Source organism: Cynocephalus volans, chromosome 4, assembly GCF_027409185.1.
Source record: "Cynocephalus volans isolate mCynVol1 chromosome 4, mCynVol1.pri, whole genome shotgun sequence".
In the NCBI taxonomy this organism is placed as follows: domain Eukaryota; kingdom Metazoa; phylum Chordata; class Mammalia; order Dermoptera; family Cynocephalidae; genus Cynocephalus; species Cynocephalus volans.
Window position 1 is genome coordinate 159,948,476 of NC_084463.1, and position 20,199 is coordinate 159,968,674.

The window sequence follows — 20,199 nt, forward strand, 5'->3', positions numbered from 1 at the left end:
AGGCCACCCAGGATCCAGCCCAGGAAGAATTCTGCCAGTGGTGCTGAAGTGAGAGGGGGAGCTTCACTGAACTTCTACAACATGCCAGAACCTGTATGAGTACTGTATGCACATGGTGTGTTCATTCCCACAGCAACCCTTTGAGGACACTCACAGCACCCCATTTTATCAAGGAGGAAACAGGCTCACAGAGGTTAAGTAACATCTCAAAATCTCACAGCTCATTAGAGGGGAACCCCAGATTTGAACCCCAGCTAGCCTGACTCCCAAGCCAGGGCTCTCTCCCCCTTGCCCACTAGTCTGAAAAACACTAATTCAAGGAACTGGGGGTGGGAGGTGATCTGAGAGGTCACCGAGGTCAACCTGGCTTCGAGACCACAGGCGTCTAACCAAGCCAGTGGAAGGCCCACTGCACCCTAAGCCTGAGCCCCTGTTCCATTCCCCTGCACTACCCAGCAGCAATCCCAAACACAACCCCTGAGTCTGTCCAGCCCTCCTCCCATGCAAGACAGACACTCCCACAGGCTCACTCAGGCCCCCCAGATCACACATACTCATGGGACCCAGCCCATTACAGAAACACACTACACTCCTGGAATCTTCCTGAAAGACTGCCCCAGTCCTGCCTGGGCATGAGAAACTATTCAGCTGCTACCTCCTGCATCTAACAGAGCCGAGAGTCTTGGTGGCACTGAGGGTAGGGGGTGGGGTCTGGCAGAGAAAGTTGAGGAGCAGGGTGTGCAGCTGTGGCTCACTTGGAGACCCATGCCCTTTCCCTTCTCCACTTGTGGGGTCAGGTCTCCCCCTCCTAGAACCTGGGAAAGACACACACACATATGCATGCGTGCTCGTGCGTGTGCACGCACACACACACACATGCAGCATCTCTCAGATTCAGTAAAGCAGGGAAACTGAGGTTGAGCTTGCCTAACAAAGAGTATTAGCAAGCCCCACCCAACCACCACCCACAGACTGACAACATCCCCAGGGAGATGGGCTAATCATCTGCTCCCTGCTCACGTGAAGGGAACAGACGATCCTCCTCGTTACTATTGTTAGTAATAATATCACCCAGAATAGCATCAGCCCCTTGTATGCCTCCAAGGGCTTCTCCCCACAAGACTCAGCCCAAGCAGTGATGGCGGTCAAGGAGCACCTGCAGTCTGGGGACTGGGCAGGCAGAGGGCTGGCCAGGGGAGCTGGAAGGCAGGACACCTGGGTTTCCTAGGAGGCAGCCAAGCTCAGAGCTGTGCACTCCGGGGGAGAGGCAGCTCCGCGGAGCTGCTCCCGATGTGAAGTCAGTTGTCACTTCTGTTAAAGTCATTAATTCCTAATTCCCCAATTACCTCATTAGGCGGCGGTGGGGAGAACGAGGCCGCTCCTACAGCAAATAATTATGGGAGTCAAAATTAATTTGGCAAAGTGGAGCGACGCTTTATTAGAAACGTCAAATTGCTTTTCTCTTATTTTGCTGCCGCCTCCCTACTCTGTGAGAGCCGCTAATGACGCTGTGGTGGGAGCTGATGCGTCACCAGGGGAGGAGGGGGCTTGGGGGCTGCCCACATAGGGCTTCAGAACCATCTGGTGCCCAACATTCCCCTCAGAGCTGACCTCTCTCATGGCTCCCCCACCCTTGCCAGGCTCCCCCCGCCCCCCAGGGCCAGGCCGACCCCTCCTCCCACCCTCTGCAGTACCCAGGCTCCAGTCCTGGTTCCTCTGTAGCCCTGCATCAGGTGAGGCCTGTGAGCAGCTACTGAGAGGGAAAAGGGGGAGATCCCTTCTTCTGGCACCCTGATACCCCTACACTTTCTCCTCAGCACTGGGAGACCCCTGTCCCCTAAAGCAGCAGGCACACAGACACAGCACACACAGACACTGTCTACTGTGCCAATCACAGATGATCAGGATACTTGCTAACACTGAGTGCTTCCTATAGGTGGGGTAATATCCTAAGTGCTTTACATCCTTAATCTCATTGGACCCTCACAGCATCCCTCAGTCCTAGTATTATGCCACTACACAGATGAGGCCACAGAGGCCCAGAGAGCTGTGGTGATTTGCACAAAGATAGAGCAAGGAGGTGGCAGAATTGGGATTCAAACCCAAACCATCTGCTCCAAAGCCACGCATAGCCTTACATGACAGTGAAGAGAGAGGAACAACAGGCCTCACTCACAGAGGACACAGGGAAACAGTCACACCCTGCCACTCAAATGGGTGGCTGAAACAACAGCAAACACCGTTCCACAGGCTAATACAAATATATAGCTACACACTTGATCAGAGACTATGACACCCAGTCTCTCTTCGTCACTCACAGTCCCAGCCATCACTCCCAACACACAATCATCATGCACCCAGTCCCACACTGTCATCCACAGCCACGCCATCTCTCACATACAAGCCACCACTCACAGCTCTGCCCCCCTTCCCTGGCTGGCCTTGTGTGCCCAACACCCATCAGCTGCTACTTCCACCCCTGCTCTGCTCTGCCTATGGGATGTCTCCCCTCATGCCTCCTTCTTTCACACCCTGGTGTTGGCGGACAGAGGTACAGACCTGGAATGCTGAAAAGCTATTGTGTAAGGAGGGGCCAGGCTCCCAAGCAGATGGGGAGGAGTCAGGGCCCAAATAAACAAGATTTCTCCTCTGGCTTCCTCTCCCCCATTCCAATTCTGCCCTCCTGAAAGCCAGGGATCCCCACCAGACCTTTCCAGCACAGAGAGGCTGCCAGTCTGCTCAGCCCTCACAGCTCAGGGGTCCTGGCCTGGGAAGAATGTGGGATGCAGGCAGGGAAACAAGGCAGCTGGAAGGGGCTAGAAATGTGGAGATAGAGACCAAAGACTGTGGGGAGGGTTCAGGGGAGAAGCTAAGACCAGAAATGAAATGGAGCAAGGCCAGAGGCCATAGGGAAGGGTGTGGAGCAGGACCAGAGATGGGGGAAAGGGCCAGGAAAGAAAAGGGGTGGCCTGCAGACTAGAGGTAGACAGGATGAAAAGCCACAGATATGGCGGGAGGTGCACAGGGAGGCCCTGGGAAGGACCAGAGGTCAAGGAGGGGAGTGGGCAGGGAAAGGCAGAGCTGGGTGGGACCAGAGATCAGGGTGGGGATGTGGGGCTGGGCTAGTGAGGAGTGAGTGTGGCCAGAGAAGATACAGGGGAGGCAGGATGAGGGGACTGCTAGAAGGGCAAAGGTCATGGGAGCAGTCAAGGGCAGAGCAAAGGCAGGAGCAGGATCTGGAGCAAGGTGAAGAAGTAAGGGTAGGCTGCCCTGAGGCAGGAGGTCTGAAGGAGGGGGCAAGAATAGGTGCAGGACACAGTGGGCTGCCCTAGGAGGTTAGGAATGAGCAAGTCAGCAGCCCAGGGGCGGTCACAAATGTGGGGACATTTCTGAAGGCTGCAAGAGAATGGTCTGGAAGGCCCAAGGAGGCTTTTGGCTATGTCCAGGAAGGTCACAATGCACAGATGGTCTCAAAGAGTGGGGAACTGGGGATATTCAAATCAGATGGGGTGGCTCTGGCAGTCTTGGTGAATAACTGGGAGGGGAAATGGGTCTCAGAAGCAGAACTTCTTAGCAGAAAGCTTCAGGGATAAGGGAACAGAGGTTCTGGGGGCTTCTCATGAGGGAAAGACTTGAGGTGCTGATCCCATGGCAATGAGGGACCCAGCAGATTTGGGGTGGGGAAGGCTGGGAGTCAAAGGGCCGGAGCCCTGAGTCCTTACGATGTGCAGCTGCAGATAGTCTCCAAGGCCAGAGGCGCTGTCCACCCGCACCAGCACAGCGCTCCGCTGGTGGGTGCTGAAGCCCACGGCCAGGCGGTCCATCCTCGTGCTGGGCCGGTCATTGGGGGGCCACGTGTAGGTGATGAGAGCTCCCCCCTTCCCAAAGATGTATGTGGTCCCAGCTGCAAAGAGAAGGAAAGGGAGAGAGGAAGAAATGACATCAGGAGGGCGAGATCGGTGGATCCTCAGGGTTGTGACCAGAGCACCAGGACATCAGGATTAGGGTGTGGGGCTTCAGCTGTGATCCCAACATCCGCCACCAGCCCTGCAATCCTAGGGAACAGTTGGCAGGCAGGTGCCTGGGTCAGAGCCTGTGCACGCACACAGACAGATACAGCTGCCTCATCAAGAAACCTAGCTTTAATTACAGCAAAACAGAGAGGTAATAGAGTGACAGAGAGAGTCCAGAGAGAGGCTGCAAGGAGACGAAGAAGACAAGACGTGCCATAGGCACAAAGGACCCAGGGGGCCTGTCCCTGACCAGCCCGACTTCTCCCAGGGCTGGCAGAGGTGACAGATTCAAGGTGTGTGCTTCTTTGGGGCCAGAGCTGAGGGGGCACCAAGGCAAAAAGAAGCCCCAGGCAATAGGGAGAAGATAAGCAGAGCTATGTGCAGCTCTGACTTAGGCGCATAGCTGGCACCCCCCCAACATCTGCCCCTCAGCCCCCTCCCCAACCCCTGGAAATCCTCCTGGTTTGCCCAGGACTCCCTGCTTCCACCCCCAACCAGGGGGCTGCCTGGGACCCAAAGCAGGAAGGTCCTGGAGCTCTGCCCAGAAAGGAAGAGACTGGCATGGGGAGGGCAGGAGGGGAGATTGGCAGCTAGAGGAGGAAGGAGGAAGAGAGACAGATGGACAGAGAGGGGCAGAGAGGGGTGTAGGTGAGAGAAACGGGCGAGTGGGGGACCTGCCCTCCCCCACTCCACCCTCTCTCCCCTTCCTCTCCTCTTCACCAGCCGGCTGCTGGGGGCGGGTGTGAGGTCCCTAACGATCTCAGCCCCAAAATAAACCCCATTAGTCGCCATGTTCTCTCCTGCGGCTGACTGAGCTCTCTGGAGGTGGGGGTGGGGGGCTGGTCACCCATTTTCTGGGAAGAGAGACTTGTCTAGGAGGCATGAAGGTCTAGTACTCTGGGGCCTGCAGAGAAAGGAAGGGAAGAGAACAATCTTGCATTCCTTAGAACATAAATGGAGCAGATGAGATTCATAAAATGCTTAATTAAATAATTAGCCACTAATGACTCCTCTCAAAGCACTTCTTGGGGAGAGAGGGGTTCAAGGGAGGACTTAGCCAGAGAGAAAGAGAGAGGCAGATGGGGCCTGAGGGCAAAAGCATGGAGTAAGCTGGGAGAAATGTGTGGCCTTGGGGTGGGAGAGCTCTGGGCTGGGATGGAAGCCTTGGGGTCAGGAGCTGGGAGCCTGGGGTACAGGACCACCTTTGGAAAGGAGCAAGCCTGCTCAGCCAAGATGGTGGCCCAGCAGGTTACATGAAGCCAGGTACCCTCAAGGACCTCAGGGTCTCTCAGCTCAGGGATTCAGGAGCCCCCTTGTAGTTCAGGCAATCAGGGATAAGGGGGCTCTGTCCCAGGGAGCTCCTGGGCCCCCAAAGGAGTCTGCACTCATAAGTGCCTTGGAGGGAGTCACCATCTGCAGGCCCAGGGAGGAGTTAAAGAGAGAAGGGAAGGCTGTTCCCTGAGTCCCAGAGAGGTAGTGAGGCTGGCAGGGGGTTGAGGTTGGAGGAAGCAGTAGCCATGAGCCCCCCTGCTGTGCCCCAGCGCACCCACCATCAACGCCCTCCACGTCCCCAGACAGGGCCAGAGTGAGAGATGACCCCTCAGGGGCAGTGCAGGCAAGAAAGAACTACATCTACAATGTCTAATAACTGACAACTCACCCCAGCCTGTGACAGGAAAGCACCCTCAGCAGACAGAAGGAGCTGGGCTCTGCCCCTCCTGACCAGGTGTCCTTTCTACCTGGGGGCCCTGGAAGCACAGTGGTGAGGGTTGCACCCTCAGGATGGTCCACCACGTTGAGGGTGGAGAGTTGGCTGGGGGCGGGGTATGCAGTCAGCCCCACCCCTCTCGTGTGGATCACCTGCCTGGAAAGGGCAGGGTCTGGAGCTGGGGAGCTGGGTAGACCTCAGCCGGTAACAGTCTCTCCACTCCCAACACTGCAGCACTCTGGAAAATCGGCTGTTTCCATGGCAACCGTAATACCCAGGGTCCTCCCTCCCCTCTCCACTCACAAGCTACACATCTGAATTTGTGGGGTGGGGACGCCAGGAGCGCTGAGAGGCTGACCTTCCTCCACACATACACCTGTCCCTTGCCTCCCTGATCAGAGGCTGCAACCTCTTCACCCCTGGACTCCAGGGCCTCCCAGTCAAAAGAGGGTGTTATTGGGTTTCTTGGTCCTTCAGACCAGGGAAAGAAACCCCATCTACCTGGAGCCTACCCCATGTCCCCCAGGTCTAGGGGAAAGGAGGCTCTTTCTCCTCGCTTTCCCACCCCCATCACAGACAGCCCATCACCACGGACAGAGCCCTGTCTGTTCCCAGAGAGGGCTGGAGGAGCAGCAGGCCTGAGGCCCCAATGGGCAGTGAGCCGGGAGGAATCACAGGCACGTGCCGACGGCCCAAACCCGAAGCCCCGCAGCAGACACATCCCCAGTGACGCACACCCAGACCCCACACCCACACACAAGCAACGACGCACCCAGCTGCACACAAAGACCCAGCTTGGAGAGGCAGACCCCCGACAGGAGACGAAGCAGCGGGGAAACATGTCGGTAAACGCACAAAGGCCATAGCCGGAGGCGCAAGGGCAGGGGCCGGCGCCGCGCGGGACAGGGCGCACGCGTCCCCGCCCCCAAGGCCCACGGTGCACAGGTTGCGGGCCGCCCTCCGCAGCCTCCCCACTCCCAAGCCCAGGCCTCCCCCGGGATTTATTGCCCGGCCGTTCTCACACTGCAGCCAGTTTATTACATAGCTGGGCGGGCCTGTTAGAGCCTAAGGGCGTTTATTACACTGTGGGGGGACCAGGGCGGAGAGACACTCCTTGGGCAGAAGAGGTGAAGGATGAATGGTTTATTGGACTGGGACGGCAGTAATTACCCTGGGGAGACGTTTCTCTCCCCAGCACCGCGGCTCCGCCCGCGGGCGCAGAGGGCTCGCGTTGGGGAGGACGTCTGGGCGGAGGAGGCGGGGCTTCCGCCGGTCCCTCTCCCCGCCGCGCACAGAGGCTCCTCCCGCCTCTCATCCAGGCAAGCTGTCCTCTGCCCTGCCCACCGACTCCCCCAGGTAAGGCACGGCCTGCTTTCCACGAGGCATGGAATCCAGGATACACCACATCTACAACCTCTGACAGCCTCCAGAAAGGGTTGGTAATCGAAAGGGGCCTAAGCCAAGGCCCAAAATGTTGCCCAAGGGTGATCTAGACTAATAGTTTTTGACCTCCTTAGGAAAACGCTAGTGAGATGAATTGTGTGTAATATTTCAGGGAGTACTACACCCTTGAAGCCCAGGGCAAGCGATTCTCTGGCCAGACACAAGATGCCACAGGCCCACCACTGAAAAGCCCAAGGTTGGCACGTTCTGTTCACACCCAAGATAGTCTCCTCGATGCCTCCTAGACCCAGAAATTTGCTGATCCAGTAAAACACTCTAAATGATCAAGAATCTTCCATATAGTCCCACACACCTGCATTCGAGGAAAAAATACCAACCATTAAAACAACATGATCACCCCATGTAGAAAGCCACCATAGAGTGATGCCCCTGTGACTAACTATACATGCAAACCCTCTGTCTGCCTGTGTCCCTGCAGCATCAGAAGCCATGACAAAAACCTTCTGGAAGGTCTAAACTTATGAGAGGATAAAATATCCTGCACAATCCAGAAAAGCCTTGTTTCTAGGTGCTCATAGTTCACACCAGCTCTTTGTATATGGACCTTCACAACCCATAGCGGGAGATCTCTACAGGCCCAGATTCCTGAGCTCAGCTCTCTCTTGATCTAGAATCCCATAACACATCCTCTCAATTCTTAACCCCATGATCCAAATTAACATATCCGTGTTCAGAATCAAAATAAATGCTAGTCCATTTTATAAGCTGGAGTGGTAAATCCAGAATCCCTGAAGGCAACTTACTAATAACTGAGCTAGGATTGACCACTTCATTCCTGGCTCCAGAGGGTACGAGAAATGAAAGTTGGGGCTGGGAGGATCCTCAAGGACTCTGAAACCAGAATTGAGGGTCAAGGACCAGGAAAGTGTCACCCCCTCAGCCCATTTTTAGGACCCAGATATGCTGGTCCTCCCATGCCCCAGACAGATATCAGGTGCAGGAGTGTCAATGGGTGTCTGGCAGGTCGGTAGGGACATTATGTAACAGGAGGGGTTGGGGGATGGAAGGGTAGATGGGGGAAAGTGTGAAGAGGAGGGAGGGAAGGCAAGTAGAAACACAGCAAGACCCCAAAAGAAGGGAACTAGAGATACAGGTGCAGAAAGAGAGTCTTCCTCACAATGGGGGATGCTAGGGAGACACTGGGGCAGAGAGGAAACCTGTCCTAGAAAGGCCTCCTGAGCTGGCCTGTTCCTCCAGCCAAGCATGGGTTCCCAAGAGGAGCCTGTCCTTTTGCCCTCTCCCCCATGGTTAAGGTAAGCAGAGGTGGGGTTCAGCCATGACAGGTGGTCTCCTTTCTTTTCTATCTTCCCTTGGACCCTCCTCCTTCCTCTCAGCTGCCCCTCCCTTCAAAGGCTCCTCACCCCACCTCCCACCACCTTCCATCCCTGTTATGCAGCACCCTCCAGCTCTTCCTCTTCCTCCTCTGCACAGCAAGCGATGGGGTGGCCATCTCGGAGGCAATCCTAGCACCAGTATTCCATATGTCATCCCCCTGCCTCCATGCTCTTCTTTCCTTCTGCCCAGCTCTTGCTCCTTTGTGGAACCTTCCTCAGGTGCTCCAGTTCCCAGGCCCTCTTCCAATCTGCTGAGCATCCCTGAGCCAGCTCCTCTCTCCTCTGCCTTCCTCTTTGACCTCCCCTCCTCTTTACCGCACAAAGCTCTCCCCCAATATACCTGGCTCCCCTTTCCTATCTCACCTCTTCACACCTCTGCTCATTGCCCAGAGAGACCATGACTTATCTAGGTGCCTATGGGAGCAACACTGGGCCTCAAGGGAGCCAGAAGGAGATAATGAAAGGGGGAAGAAGGTAAAGAGGGCCAGAGGGTTCCTAGGGAGGGAGAGGAGCAAGGTGTGGGGTGAGGATGTGGAAGAAGAGAAGGAAACTGGAGAGTATTGCATGAGAAGAGCCCAGCTGGGACAGAGACCAGATGGAGGAAACTATGTTGGGGATGAGAGAAGAGAGGAATGAGGGAGAGAGTTTGAAGGGGCTGCTCCAGGAGGAACTGGATGAAGAGAAAGTGGGGGCATGAAAAAGAAGATAAAGATGAAGTAGCAGAAAAGAGAAAAAGACCCGAAAAGGAGCAGAAGTGTTGGGGGTGACATGGGGGCACAAAGATTGGGAAGCAGGCTGGACAGATGTAGAACAAGAATGGGGAGGCAGAGATGATGCAGATATGGGAGGCAGCAAGGGGCACAGGTGGGAAGTGGTGAAGGTACAGGGATGGAAGATGACAGAGGAGCAAAACAGAGTAAGAAATGAGAAGCGATGGGTAGGCAGAGCTGCGAAGCGGTGAGGGTACAGGAATGGGAAGGGATGGAAGGACAGCAACGGGAGGCCACATGGGCACAAAGGAGCAGTGAGGGAGGCACAATGATGAGAGGTGATGGGAGCATGGAGGTGCCAGACTACCCACACAGGAGGTGACAGAGATGGAATGTGAGGACAGAGGGCACAGAGATGGGAAGCGATGGGAGGACACGTGTGGGAGGTGATGACAGCAGGGACGGCATGGGACGGAGGCACAGAAATGGGAGGTGATGGAGGGCTAAGGTGGGGGCCAAAGATGAAAGGGGATGAGGAATAGTGATGGGAGGTGATGGAGGTGCAGAGCTGGGAGGTGAGAGGGTACAGAAGTGGAGGCAATGAAGTGTCCTATGGAAGGTAATGACAAGGTAAAGAGAAGGGAGGAGATGTGGAGTACAGAGAAGGGAGGTGATGGTAGACTAAAATGAGATGTGACAGGGCCTCTGGGATGGGAAGTGACAGAAGCTCTGAGATGGAATGTGAAGGAGGGACTGAGGTAGGAAGTGGTAGGGGCTGATATGGAATGAAATAAAATGTGAAGAGGGACTGACATGGGAGGTAACGGCGAGGACAGAGCTTGGAAGTTACAGGGGTACGCTGCCAGGCAGTGATGAGGGCATGGCATGGAGGACAGAGATGGTAAGAGGTGGCACACAGAGAATCTTAGGGGTCCAAGATATGAAGTGATGAGGGGCCTGAGATGGGAGGTGATGATGGGCAGAAACGAGAAGCGATAGAAGCCAGGGATAAAAATGGGAGGCGATGGGGTCCAAGAAGGAAGGTGAAGTTGGTTTTGAGATGGAAGGTTAAGAGGGGCTGAGAAAGGAGAGGAGAGTTAGTGGGGAGTGACTGAGGACGGCGTGGAAGTGATGAGGAGCCTGGGAGCATAAATTACAGGCGCTCAGGCTGCAGAAGTGAGAGCTGCTGGGGTCAGAGGAGGAGGCAGGGCAACGATGAAGAGCCACGGAGAGGAGAAACCCGAGATGAGGGAACCAAGGATGGGAGAATGATGGGACAGCACAGTGAGGTGATTGTTTGGGAGCGATGGAAGACCAGCAACGGGAGAAGGGAAGGTTGCTGGAGGGACAGAGGTGAAAGAGGAAGAGATGGGACATGTCAGAAGCACAGATAACAGATGCGCGGGGTGGTGGGGGAGACCAGTAATGGAAGGTGAGGGCGAGGCAGAGGTGGAGGTAAGACAGATGAAGAAATGGTACGGGCAGAGATGGAGGTGATGCGGAAGAGAAACGGAAGGGAGAGCTGCACAGAAGATGGACGGACAGACAGGTGATGGGGTACGGAGATGGGAGGGTAGTAACAAACCAGACACAGGAAGAGGAGGTGAAGGTGAGCAAGCCAGCAAAGCTATGAGGACAGAGAAAGGGGGGGGGGGTGATGGAGGCGAGGGCGGGGCTGAATGAAGGGAAAATGGGAGGTGAGGGGCTCTGGCCCGCAAAGCAGAGGGGCCGGCTTGGCGCGAGCAGCTGGGGTGCGGCCCGCGGGGGCCTGGGTACGCACACGGGAGGCCCGGGGGCCGGCCAGCTGGCCGGCGGCTTCGCCAGCGCCACTTACCGTGCCCGCCGCGGGTGAGGAAGGGCATGCGGTTGATGGCGATGGGCACGGTGCCGTGCTTGCTGTGGAAGTGGTGGACGTGGTGGGTGGTGCTGAGGCTGGAGGAGACCCGGGCCCCGTCGGCCGCCCCCAGCAGCAGCAACAGCAGCAGCGGCAGCAGCGGCGGCGGCGGCGGCGGCGGCGGCAGGGGCCCGGCCAGGGCGGGGGTGCGGCGCGGGCACCCCCCCGGCCCGCTCCCCCCGGGGGGCATTTCGTCCCCGGGGCGGCCGCCTCACAGCCCCATGGTCGGGGGCGGGGACGCGGGGCCGCGCAGCCCCGCGAAACCCCCCTCCGGCTCCGAGCTCCGGGAGGGGGGTAGGGGTGAAGAGAAGGAAAATCAGAGCCCAAGCCTCGGTCCGGAGCCAACGAAATCAACTGGATCCCGCCGGGGAATCCAGGGTCCGCGGAGAGGCAACGCCAAGGTCCAGGACGCCTGGGTCCATCGCGAGGAGCTAGGGGTCTCCCCGCATCCCGGCGGGTCGGAGCGGCGCGCAGGGCCGTCAGAAACCCGGGGGAGCACCCGGGGCAGGGGGCATGGTGCCGGGTGGAGAGGGAGGGGACAGCGGGGGAAATCCTGCGGAAAAACCGAGCCGGGGTTGGGAGCGGGGTGCGGGCTGGAGAAAAGGAGAGGGACAGAGGCCCGGCTCCCCGGAAAGCGGGGGACCGGCGGAGACTAGGGACGGACGCTGCTGTGCCGCCGCTGCCGCCCGACGGAGGCCCGGGGAAAGGAGGGAGCGGCCGGGGGAGGGGGGGCGGGAGAAGGGGGAAGGGAAGCAAATCCGGGTGAGGGGGGAATGAAGGGAGAGGAGGGGAGAGGAGAGGAGAGCGAGGCTCAGCAGAGGAAAGGCGCGAGCCTGCGAGATTCCGGCGGAGAGATGGAGGCAGCGGAGTGTTGCTGCAGAGGCTGAGAGGGTAGAAGGGAGAGGGAGGGAGGGAAGGAGGGGAGTGGAGAGGGGAGGGGAGCGGGAGCGGGAGGAGGAGGGGGCAGGGCGGAGGGACCACAGCGGCTCCCGATCTGCGGGCGGCGCTGGGCAGCTCCGCCGCGCGGCACCTGGCTAGCCCGCTCGGCGCTCGCCTCTCCTGCGCGCGCCCCGCCCCTCCCCCGCGTCCGGGCGCGCGCTCTCCTCCCGCACACCCCCCTCGTCCAAGAAGGGGCCCTGCTGAATAATTGAACAGGACTGAGGCTAGCAAGAGAGGCTGCTCTCTTCCTCCCCCTCCCCTCCCTCCCCACCTGGACGAACCCCAATAGTGCTGGCTGGTCCAGCGCGCAGAGACGTGGCCACCACCACCTCTGCACGCACTCCTCGAAACACACGTGCACGCTGAGATGTGGACTGGCTTAGGTATGGAGATACCCACGTGCCCATACAGGCACCAGTGTTTGGACAGGCCCACAGGCTCAGACACATATATGCAAGCATGTGCTCAGACACGGGCACCCCAGTTCACTCCCAGCCAAGCGTGTACACATGCTCACAGAAGCATACATGCATACATACATACGTGCTTGAACACAGGCAATGAATGGCTAACATACACACAGACACCCCCACCCCCACCCCCAAGCTCACCCTCCAAAACAGGGTCATCCATACACACACAAATAATGCCCCCAGAGCCCCAAAGGTACTCAAACGTAAGACACACCACAGGAACATACAGTCTCCTCACCACCTCCCCCCAAAGGGTGCTCCCTACCTCCCTGTACAAGCCCATCCTGGACTCCTCCTTCCTCTCCACTCCTAAGTCTTCTCCCCCAGCCTCAACTAATCCCTCCGCAGAGGTCTCAAGGACACCAGCCCACTGAATGTCTCACTTAAGGCAAAAAATTTTCCAGGGACACTTACGTCCGGCTGAGGAAACCACTTCTCCTTCAGGGTGCCCCCTCCCCAACTGAGACCTGCCCCCCAAACTTTTGGGGACCTCTGGGAAGCATCTGTCATGGCTCTGGAGGTAAGTGCAGGGAGACCCTCTTCCCTTCATCTGGATGCCACCTCTTCACCTCCATGATCCTGCCCAGGCAGGCGGAGAGAGTGTGGTGGGAGGAGGCAGAGCGTAGAGCAGGAGGAGGAAAAGGGAGACAGAGGTGGAGAGGGGAAGAAGCTGAAGAAATAGTGTAGCAGGGAGGAGAGGAGAGGCGGGTAAAAAAAAAAATGGGCAAAAGGAAGGAGAAGGTGAAGGGAGACAGGAGAGGGCTGGGAGAGAGCAGGAGGGGAAGGGCAGGAGAGAGCTGGCTCCTGCTTATTGATTCTGAATTCAATTTTGGAGCAAAACCTGTCACCATGAGCCCCATGTGCTGCCCCCAGGTCCAGGATGCAGTTAGACCCAGGAGCGCTCCCTCACTGCTGCTGCCACCCTGCCACCCTGCTAGATACCAGGGCCAGATTTGGCCCCAAGCCCTTCCAAAGTGAAGAGGTCCTCAGAGGCACCCAAGAGGAGGCTTTGTGTGTGGCCCCATGAAGGAGGAGAGACTGCAGGCTGGGAGCAGGGCTGGGATTCCAGAAGGCCATGTCCTCCCAACTTCTCTATCCCATTCTCATGCACCTGGCTCTGGAATATAGACTGACACAGCTCTGAGCAGGCAGAAAATTTATGGTCCCAGAGGGAGGGAGGGAGGAGCCGGTGGCGAGAGGAGAGGAAGGGAAACCGCCTGGAGGCCAATCAATATCAGTGAGTGGGAAGTGGAGAGCATTGGAGGGGGTGAAGCTGGGGAGGGAGGGGGGACAGAAAGGATAAGAAAGAGGGGGAAACCGAGGTGTGCAAGGGATCAATAGAGGCTGCAGAGATGAACAGAGACAGGGAGAAATGGTGAGGAACCTACCACCTGGAGAGGCAGGAAACAGCCTCTGAAAGACAGGGCAGCAAGCAGGCCCAACGGGAGCTCATCGGTCCCAAACCCCAGCCCTGGGGTTTCAGCCGCACCTCAGGAAGTGTCCCTTCTTTTATCTCCCCTTTCTCTCTCATTTCATATTCTCTTTTTCATTCTCTCTCCACTTTCCTCTCTCTCATCACAGAGATGGGTTCTCATCCTCTGATCTTTTCTCACCTGTTTTCCCAGAGCAGAGACTCCTGAGCCTTAAAGCAACACAGAGCTCCCTTCAGCCCCAGGCGCAGTCCCCATGTTATAGATGGAGAAACTGAGGCAATAAGCAGGGAAAGGCAGTTCTGAGGGTCAGACGTCCACTCTTCCTAGTCTCTCCCCCAACAGATAGTGCCACACCCCAATCGCAGCCCTCAGGGAACAGGTTCCTGCTCCATCTACCTTGGCCTTTGCCACCCTCCTCCCTTTCTCCAGGTCCAGACCCCTCAGTGCCCCCAGAGCCTCCAGAGCCTTCACACTGGGGTGGGGGATGTAGCTAACTGAGGGGCCTCTCCACTGGGTTTCTGCTTGACCTGGTGCATCCCGAGGTTCCATGAAGACCAGCCACAGAGGGACAGCATGAAAAACCAAACAGACAAGCCCTGGGGAGCAGCAGCCCCAGGAGAAGAGGAAGTAGTCCCTGCCCCACAATTCCTGCTCTGCCCTTGAGGGGCAGAGGTCTCAGAGGTACCCCAGGGCCAGCACTGAGGAGCACCACACCGGGCCCTGTGCAGGCTCCCAGGATATACCCACCTTGTCTTTAGCTCCACAGCTTTCCTCAGGCTGTGCTACCAGATACCTGTGCCAGTGCTTGGAGATGATGACACTTCCCAAAACAGGCCCTGCTCTCCAGCCCCAACTCTCCCTGCCTCCCACCATCCTGGAACCCAGAGAAGTTGCTCTTCCCACCCCTGCTGAAAGGTACTGCAACTCCATAAACCCCCCAGTCCATCTCTATGCCCCTTCCCAGAAGGCTGTACTCTGTGGGGCGAAGTAGTGACGATGGGCAGCAATGCTTCTTGATCCTTATTCCTTCCACCCTGAGCAGCAAATGCCCACCATGGGTACCACCACCACCCCCAGAACTGAATGAGCAGCAGGAGGTAACAGAGTCAGCAGCACCTAGATCTTAGCACTGACTCCCTGTGACTTGGGGCAAGTAACTGTAACTGCTCTTACTGAGGCCTGGGTTTCCTCATCTGTTAAACAGAAAGGGTAGTGTCCATCCACTGCCTTCTCTGAGGGTCAAAGCAAAAGGGTTTTGTAATCTGCTGAACACTAAACCATCAGTGTGGAGTGTTACTATTAAGCAACAAAGTTACCATCATCTCCAGATCTGTGCAAAGATGAGTTACCCGAAGAGAAAGAGGCTCAACCACAGGCCTGTCTTTATACCAGGGCAGCCAGGGTTGCAATTCCCATAAGCTGGCCATTGTCTGGGAGCCTTTGGAAGGCAGAGAGAGCATCAGGTCAGATAAGAAAATCCTGGGGGACGGAGTGGGGATGTGGTGGTACCCAAGGGCTGACCATGCCTGAGAATATATTTTTTCAAAGAGGAAATAAAAACCAACACCCACACAAGAGCCCCAATCCATGAAACAGTAGGTTTCTCCTGTAAGAAACTCAGAACTCACACTCAGATGATGAAGGTTGGGCAGTGTACTATGAAAGAAAAGCAGTGACCCGGGTTCTTTCCCAGATTAACTACTTCCAGAAACCTACTATCCCTCTCCAGGCCTCATTTCCATGTTTGTAAACTAGAGAAGCTTCGTCCACCTGTGCGCACATGTGCATGTGCGCACACACACATGTGTGTATGAGTGTGTGTGTGTGTGTGTGTGTGTGTGTGCGCGTGTGTGTGTGTGTCCTTTCCCAGGCTTTTCTACTTGGTCTCTCATCAGGGCCACCCCAGGAAAGATGCCTGAAGAGGCTGCCCTCTGTCCAGCCCCCTGCCTGCAGCCCAATCATCCAAGGGAAGCTCCAAAGCCCTCCTCCCGCCACAAAGTAGAAGGTTGCCTCTCCACCAGCTCCTGGCCCACTGCCCTCCCTCTGCCAGGCTCTAACCAGCTGCTGGCCACCAACCACTAGGGACTGGAAACTGCTGCTGGAGCTGCACTCTCTGAGGAGAGGCCTCAAATAATATGCAAGTTGGCAGGCAGATGTCCAGCCAGGAAGAGAAGAACCAAGCGAGGACACTAGGAAGTGTCCTTGTGGCTCAAGGGTACATCCTGCAGCTGGGATTCTTGGGGAAGGAAGAGGAAAGGGCAGATCCTACATCCAGGAGAATTAGCTGTCCAGCAAACTTCTGAGGGCACTAGGGCAAAGGGGGTGAAGGTTGATAACAGCCCCCCTCCCTGTGCAGTAGTATGTATGTGTGAGGTACAAGTACAGCATGTAAGGCCATCGCCAAAATCACATGGGACAGCAACAAGTTCACCCCACAGAGGCCGACGTCTTTGGTTGCAGGTGAAGGGAACATGTCTCACCAGCTCAGAAGGAGGAGGAAAAGCCTCTATCAAAGATTGCCTTAGAGATTCAGGCAGCAGCAATCCTGCACAGCCCCAAGAGAAAGATTCCAAGAGGGTACAGCAGCCAGCAGATCCCCTTGGACTTTTGTGACAAGTGATGAAAAGGAAGCAAGCAGCACAGTTTTTGTGCTCTCAAAGACCCACCTTCTCCCTGGCAGTCCCTATGACTGGGAATAGGCCTGAATTTCCTGCTAGCCTCCCACCGCCACCCCCACCAGCCAGCCCTCCCAGGCACTTACGGTCATTGCAGACAGGGCCTCCATAGGAAGTCATGGTGCAGTCACAGGTAAAGCCATCCCACTGCTGCAAGCAGACGCCCTGGTTGGCACAGGACTCATCGGTGCAAGTGGTGCTGGGGCCTGGAAGGGGCAGGAGGAAGGAACACCCCCAGCTCAGCCACGCCCCCACCCTCCCCAGGAGGTGCAGAAGCTTCAAGACCAGGCAGAGAAATCCCTAAAGAGCTCTGCCAGGCTGGAAGGGCCAAAAACTGACAGGGTAGGGGGGATAGGAGTGGGAATAGGGGCTCAACGACAGCTAGGCTTGGCCTTGGACTCGGTAAAGGACCAGGGTGGGAGACAATGAGACTTTTCACCTGCCTGTACCTCTGCCCCAGAGCTGTGGGAGCAGGTTCCCACAAGGCCTGGGAAGGAAGGCCACTCTGCAAGTGGGGCTACTTGCCCTGCCCTGGTCTGCCTGCGGCTGGTCCTCCTGCAGTTAGGGTCACACCTAACTCCTCCACCCTCCACTCACCATCACAGCCCCTCTCCACCTGCCCGATGCGGTGCAGGGCATCTGCGAGGAGGTCGGGGAGGCGCCCGTTGAGGTCCACTGAAGCCAGGCAGCCCTGAAAGCCATCCCGGGAGGCCACCAGCTTGGGCAGGTTGCTGAACATATTCTTGCTCAGACCACCAATGTACAACTCCCCTGCAAAGGGAGTGGGGTCAACACCTAGACATCCCAGTCCACATTCCCTTCCCAGGACACCAGCATCCAGCTGTCAGGTCCTCCCAGCCCTCAGGCTCAAGGTTTCCCATCCCAGACTCCAGGTCCCGTTCTGAGATCTAGCAACCTGCAGATACCCACCCTCCACCTCTTCCTTCTTTCTCCATTTTGCCATCTGTCTGCTCCCCTCCCGAAGAAGCCCAGATGCCTGGGGGAGTAGGGGGTAGGGGGACAGCTGGAGAAACCTGCTCCATGCTCTCTCCCACACGTTTGATTCCAGTTCCGGCCTGTAATCAGGGCCTTTCATAGACGTGCGGGCCCAATCCCCTCCACCCCCGCTCCCTCCCTCCTGAAATCTCCCATTCCCAGAACTTCAAGCCTCTCCCAACTCTCAGTTCTCTGCTAGGGAGTTCTAAGCCCAGTTCCCTTCCCCCAAGACAACTAGGACTTGGCCTGGGGTCTCTGGGAAGCTGCTCTCCTCAGGGACACCTGATCCCCCACATGGAGCCCAACTCCCTGGAAGGTATCCCATAGAAGAACTTCGGCCAAGACACTGGTCAATCTGCTGCCCTAGCCACAGGCTCAAGGCGACACAGACCAGCCAAAATAACCCCTGGGTTTGCTGCCACTTTGGATTCTCTGTGACACATCGCCCCCTACTGGGAGTGAGGAGAATTTGCAGCACTATGCCTGGAAATTTGGCAGATCTAAGATCTGACCAGAGGGGTGAATTCAATGCTCTCTGAGGACCCTCCCCGCAAGCTCTGACAGTTTGAGTCACTCTGACACTCAGGGGTCCCTATGGGGCTGCGGGATGCTTTGGGTATGTATAAGGAGAGAGCTCACGTTGCCTCCAGTGGCTTCTGGAAAAGCTGCAGGCCTCATCTCTCCTATTTCAAAGCCCAGGCCTCTTAGCTCATCCTCCTCTTCCCGCTCTCTGATCACCCATTCCGGGGGCAGGCAATGACCACTTCAGTGACTACTGAAGAGTCCCTGGAGAATGTGGGACCCTGGTGTGACTTTGAGCACACCAGGGAAGCCTGGGTCCAAAGAGTCCCCAGAGCTAGTCCAGTCCAAGATACATGATTTGGGGACCCCAGTTACTCTGCCCTTCACCATCTGCCCCACCAGGGCAGCATCCACCAGCACACTAAGCTCCCTGTTCTCTCTCCAGCCCTCAACCAAGGCAGGCTTCTCAACTTTGGAAGTCCAAGAGGTCCTTGGAAGGCCTGGACTACCCGCTCCTAGCTCTAGAATGAGGCCATCAAGTACCCCATGAAATACATCCTGCAACCAGCTTTCACTTGTTTAGAGGCAGACTCACAGGACAGCTGAGCAAAACTTTGGCAGAAAAATGACAGGCTGTATATAGTGGAAAACAGGAAAGAGATGGAAACTACTGGCTGGGGAAAGAGGAAATCACAAGAGTGGAGCAGCATCCCAGGAGAGGGTGATCTTGCTGGGGCAAGGGGTATCTGGGCTAGGGCCAGGCCTTCTCCAGAGGCCCCAGCCCCACCTTTGAGATCGAGGTTTCGGGCACCATTGGAGTGCTGTGTGACAGTGCGGGAGTCAATCTTGAGCGTGTGCACGTTGCCTGGGTCCCTGGACACCACCACGTTGTGCCACTGGTTGTCATTGACTGGTTTGTCTGAGTTCCCCTTCATCAAGGACGGGCCATTCCCCAGGTCAAACACGTAGTGGATGTACCTGCCCCACAGTAGGGAGGAGACACTGGGTCACGATGGGGGCAATGCTGGTAAGACAGGGTAAGGGAGCAGCTGGGGCTGACAGGGGTCCTAGGTGCCACGGGAAGAAGGAATTGAGAGACCCCATAGGAAAGAGACCCAAACCAATGGCAAGAGGGCTATGGTGTGAGGTCCTGTCATGGAAAGAATGTGGGAAGGAGGGCCACTGAGGGGCTGGCTGCTGTGACACGGGCTCAAAAGAGGAGCTGGTGGGGGTGGGGTGGGGGTTGTGGAGCCACAGGATCCTCTGGAGGCAGGGACTGAGCTGCTCTGGGGTGGGGTCCTCTAAGGCAAGAGAGGAGCAAGGTTGACTTCTGCCTGAGGAGAGGGTGGAAGGCCTGAGCCAGAACAATGACAGAGAAGAGATACGAGCAGGAACCCCTGGCACAGAAGCAGCCAGGGCCATTGGTGGACTGGAAGAGGGTGCTCCTTCATCCTGGCTGAGGAGGGAGCCTCTCGGCTGGTGGCTGGGAACGTGAATCTTAACCTGTGGTCTGGGGGATTGGACACCCACTGTATCTGGGTCAGCGGTGGGGGAGGGGGGTGGCCACTTCCTTGACAGAGGCGCAATGCCCAGCCCCTCACCCCTTGACCAGCTCGATGACAATGAAGTCATTGCCGTTGCCCGAGTTGAACAGGAGAAGCCCATCGGGGGCTGTGGTCTTGAACTGGAAGAAGAGGTGCATAGATGCATAGGCTTGGAGCGTAGCGAGCGCCAGGTAGCTGCTGCGACTCTTGAAGGTGACAGGATCGGCCACAATGGCACGCAGGCCAAAGCGAGCATTGAGCTCACAATAGGTGATGTCGCCATCCTTGCACTGGTCCATGTAGGGCTGGCCATTGAATACTAGCCCACTCAGGTGCCCGATGAAGTTAGAGGGCACCATGGAGATGAACCGCCGCTCTGTCATGATGCCCGTCTCAATGTTGTGGAACTCCAGCCGCGTGTGGGCTCCAGCCATCTGCCCTGCTCAGGACAGGAGACTAAGATGAGGGGGATGGCTTTGGGGCATAGACTGCAG

General features: G+C 56.9%; 1 protein-coding gene across 9 annotated transcripts in view; it reads right to left on the bottom strand.

Moving 5' to 3' along the window:
- Positions 1–20,199, bottom strand: part of NRXN2 (neurexin 2) — a 98,701-nt gene that overhangs the window by 24,230 nt on the left and 54,272 nt on the right. For 7 of the 9 annotated variants that reach the window (XM_063094138.1, XM_063094141.1, XM_063094142.1 and 4 more), the window contains 5 exons: positions 19,763–20,144; positions 18,949–19,139; positions 17,241–17,414; positions 16,730–16,849; positions 3,723–3,904 (listed from right to left, as the gene is read on the bottom strand). In XM_063094138.1, coding sequence (XP_062950208.1) covers positions 3,723–3,904; positions 16,730–16,849; positions 17,241–17,414; positions 18,949–19,139; positions 19,763–20,144 — 1,049 coding nt within the window. Of the gene's footprint in view, positions 1–3,722; positions 3,905–11,063; positions 11,807–16,729; positions 16,850–17,240; positions 17,415–18,948; positions 19,140–19,762; positions 20,145–20,199 lie in introns of those variants that run through there. The other 2 variants (XM_063094135.1, XM_063094136.1) reach the window with 2 other exon arrangements.